Here is a 3467-nt window from a genome sequence, read left to right as displayed (position 1 = left end):
GAGTCTTCATGAGAATGAAGGCTTACTAAAAATGAAGTAACAGAACAAAGTTTGAGTCCAGTGAGGATAAGCTTTCATGTGCATGCACACTTCATCAGGGTACCCACCTGAATCTATAGAAATGAAGTAGTAAATGAATTAATAAATTTGGAGGGCTTATTCTGCAGATGTGTTCAGTTCCTCCAAATATGCAATACTTAAAGTCAATGGAAGGCTTCTTGATCAGAAGATCAAACAGAACAACCAAGAAGGAAACCTAATCCCAAACCTGAGAATCCAGAATCCTTGTCTGATTTAGCAGCTGCCCTGCCAAAAGGAAGGCTCTGTCTCTTTGCTTTCATTACTTTGCTAAGTTTGGCATAAAACCTTCTGGAAGCAGACACCCACATCTTGACTTCTCTCAGCTAGAAGAAGCTGACAGGCCAGTAGCTAACAACTTTTTTCTCAGGGGGCTCGTGTTTTTCTCAGGGGGCCCGGGGTGGAACACCGGGGTGCTGCTTTTGGGGGGCGGTGGTGTGGCACCCTCCCCAAAACCAGAGCCGCGACTCCGCCCCCACAGAAAGAATCCCGCGAGGCACAGGGCCCCGCCCACTGCCCCCGCGGTGCTTCACCAGCTTCGGTTCTCTGCAGTACAAGCCCCTAGAATCCCCGCCAGCGTTTCCATCTGCGAGAGGGGACATCAGTCCCATGCCCCTTGATAGAAAGTAGTGCAGAGAGGGAATGAAAACTGGGGTGGCTCTCAAGCGGAGATGCAAGTCAGCACAATGCAGAGGAGAGAATCCACGCATGTGTGGGGGAGGGATATAAACTTTTGAATCAGTGGGGAGCCCCCGTGCACAGTCCCTCATGGGGTGGTGGGGCGGGTGGTGGACAACGGGCCCTTTGAACTAGCCACACCTCAGCCGAGTTGAAAGAGACTAGCGGGGGTGGGCACCTTCAGACGGAGAAGAAGTCTGGTGGGAGAGACTGAAATGACCGAGAGGAATACTGCAAAGTTCCTTCACCGTAGTAAGAAGACGAAGAATGGCAAGGGGAGAGAAAAGAGTGTCCTAGCAGGGGAATGGGAAGACTGGCTTACTCCGGGGAAGGGTAGGAGGGAGGGAGGGAGGGAAGATAGATGTCTTCTGTCATGAACAATTCAGCAGGCAGCCAGCGAAATGTTGCATTCCACCCCCCTCCCCCTCACCTGACAGGAGGAGGGAGCCCTCTCGGCGAGGGGAGCCACGCACGCGCGCGCACTCGGCAGGATGTACCAAAACTTCCCCGGTGCCTTTGGGGACCTTGGCGGGAGCAGCTCCAAGCGTCGCCGCAGCTCCTCTCGCCGCTCGCTCTGCCCACCCACCCGTCCTTCACTCCTTCCCTCCCCAGACTGGGACAGGCTGCACAGGAGCCGTCGGGTCACGTGACACGTGATGGGGAGGGGCCCGCAAAACCCATGGAGGGGCATGCCCCCAGGGCCCCACGCAGGCTACGGGCCGGAACAAGTGTAGTTTGAAAAGCATTCAGAAATTCAACAGGCTTAGTGATGGGGAAAGGTTTCTTTCTTACATACCCGCCTGGCATGCTCTTGCTTACGAAAACAGCCACGATGCAAGATTAGAAACAAATCCCCCCACCCCACACGGAGCATCCTCCTGATGCCCACTTCGCCCTCGTCTCACTGCATCCTCGCTACTAAGTTGATGATCCTCGCTGCTAAATTCAACAGACCCGCTTCCATTACCACACTCCCTTCTAACCCGCCCCTTCTCATACGCGGCCATCTCGCCCGCTCGGCCTCCCCCCGGCCTCCCGCAACTTTCTCACCTGACCGGTCGCGTCGCTCGGACCTCCGATTAACTTCGGCATCTCTCAGGTGCAACTGGCCGGCCTGCCCCCCGCGCCTGCGTGCCCCTGTCATCATAGAGCACAAAGCTCCAAACCGCCTAGAAAAGGCCCTTCAGCCCTAGGAAGTACAGGCTTGTCTCGCTGTGTGTGTCCCCTCGCTCACTCTTTTACGAACCAATCAGAGAGGTGGAAAAGGACAAACGTTATATGCAAGCATCATATCATATCTAATGTCATTTGCGGCCCGGGACAGGAGCTTCATAGGTAATAAATACGTTTTATGCCTTAGGTATCAAAAGGGAGCCCCCTCTTCTCTATATTTTATTTATTGGATGTATATTTATGTAGGCATGATTCCCCCACCCCCACCCCCGGTTAACCATGCCCCGCGTCCATCCTGCCTGGTGGAGAGCTCTGGAGAACTCGCTACTTGTATAATTTGGTTTGGTCCTAATGGCTACTTGCAATTTTAATCTCTTTTTAATCTGCCTTTTTTGATGAGACTCAGGGTGGATTATAAAATTCATCAGTGCAACAGGAACAGTATAAACATATAATCAACACTGTAATAAGGCTGGAATACAAAATTAGAAAACAATGCAAATTAAAACAGAATATGACATGACATAAATGCAAAAACTGGATCACGAAAGGTAGAGTACAAGAAATGCATACAATACAAAATTAGAAAACAATTCAAATTAAAACAGTATAAGACTTGACATCAATGCAAAAACTGGATTACGAAAGGTAGAGTACAAGAAATGCATACAATAAGCAGTGGTATACACTACAGCAGTGCAGCTACCTGGAACATCTATTTTGGTAACCCAGTGTGGTTATGCTGCATATGGCGTCATTGACTTTGGTGTTTTATAGGGTTGCAAGCTCTAGTTTAGGAAATTTCTGGCTATCTAGGGATGGAGCCTGGGGATGGTGGGGATTGGAGGAGGGGAGGGACCTCAGTGCGGTCTAATAATGTGCTGTAGAGTCTACCATCCAAGACAGCCATTTTCTTCAAGGGAACAGATCTCTGTAGTCTGGATATCGGTTTAAATTCCAGATCTTCATGGCCCGCCTGGAGGTTGGGAACCCTGCTTGTGGAGAGGGCAGGATAGAAATAGAATAAATAAATAAATACATGTTATCATACATTGTTCAAGAGGAGGGATCCAAAGGAGATTGATCTTGTGCATAAAAATGCTATGAAGATATCACTGAATGCTTCCACATTGGGGACCTTCTTCCTATATAAACGTTAACTGTGCGAGGGCTGTACCTGTCAGAGAAAAAATCACGTAGAAGTCATGCTGCCAACCTCCAGGTGGGGCCTGGAATTCTGGAATTACAATTGATCTCCAGATTACAGAAATCAGTTCCTCTGGAGAAAATGGCTATTGGATGGATTCTACAGCATTGTACCACACTGAGATCCCTCCCCCCACCAAACCTGGGATCCACCATCAAAATCTCCAGGAATTTCCCAATTCACAGTTGGCAACCCTGTGTGTCATTTAAGGGGCACTCTCTAGCAGTAACTTTACTATTGGCTTTAGCAACAGCAGGAATATTGTTTATATGGCTACATGGAAAGATAATAACTATTCAGTTACCTACCATCTGAAACTCTCCCAAGTTTG

The 3467-nt window shown here is 49.3% G+C and overlaps 1 protein-coding gene across 1 annotated transcript in view; it reads right to left on the bottom strand.

The window, feature by feature from the left end:
- Nucleotides 1-1763, bottom strand: part of CIPC (CLOCK-interacting pacemaker) — a 7595-nt gene extending 5832 nt beyond the window's left edge. Inside the window, exons 1-2 of the mRNA XM_015418338.1 lie at nucleotides 1662-1763; nucleotides 269-404 (exon numbers count right to left, since the gene is read on the bottom strand). Of these exons, the coding sequence (XP_015273824.1) occupies nucleotides 269-404; nucleotides 1662-1763 (238 nt within the window). The remainder of the gene's footprint in view (nucleotides 1-268; nucleotides 405-1661) is intronic.
- Between the last annotated feature and the right edge of the window lie 1704 nt (nucleotides 1764-3467).

This window comes from Gekko japonicus, unplaced genomic scaffold (assembly GCF_001447785.1).
Source record: "Gekko japonicus isolate JY-2015 unplaced genomic scaffold, Gekko_japonicus_V1.1 scaffold3, whole genome shotgun sequence".
In the NCBI taxonomy this organism is placed as follows: Eukaryota; Metazoa; Chordata; class Lepidosauria; order Squamata; family Gekkonidae; genus Gekko; species Gekko japonicus.
Note: the sequence above shows the minus strand (reverse complement) of the source record. Positions and strands in the feature narration are given on the sequence as shown.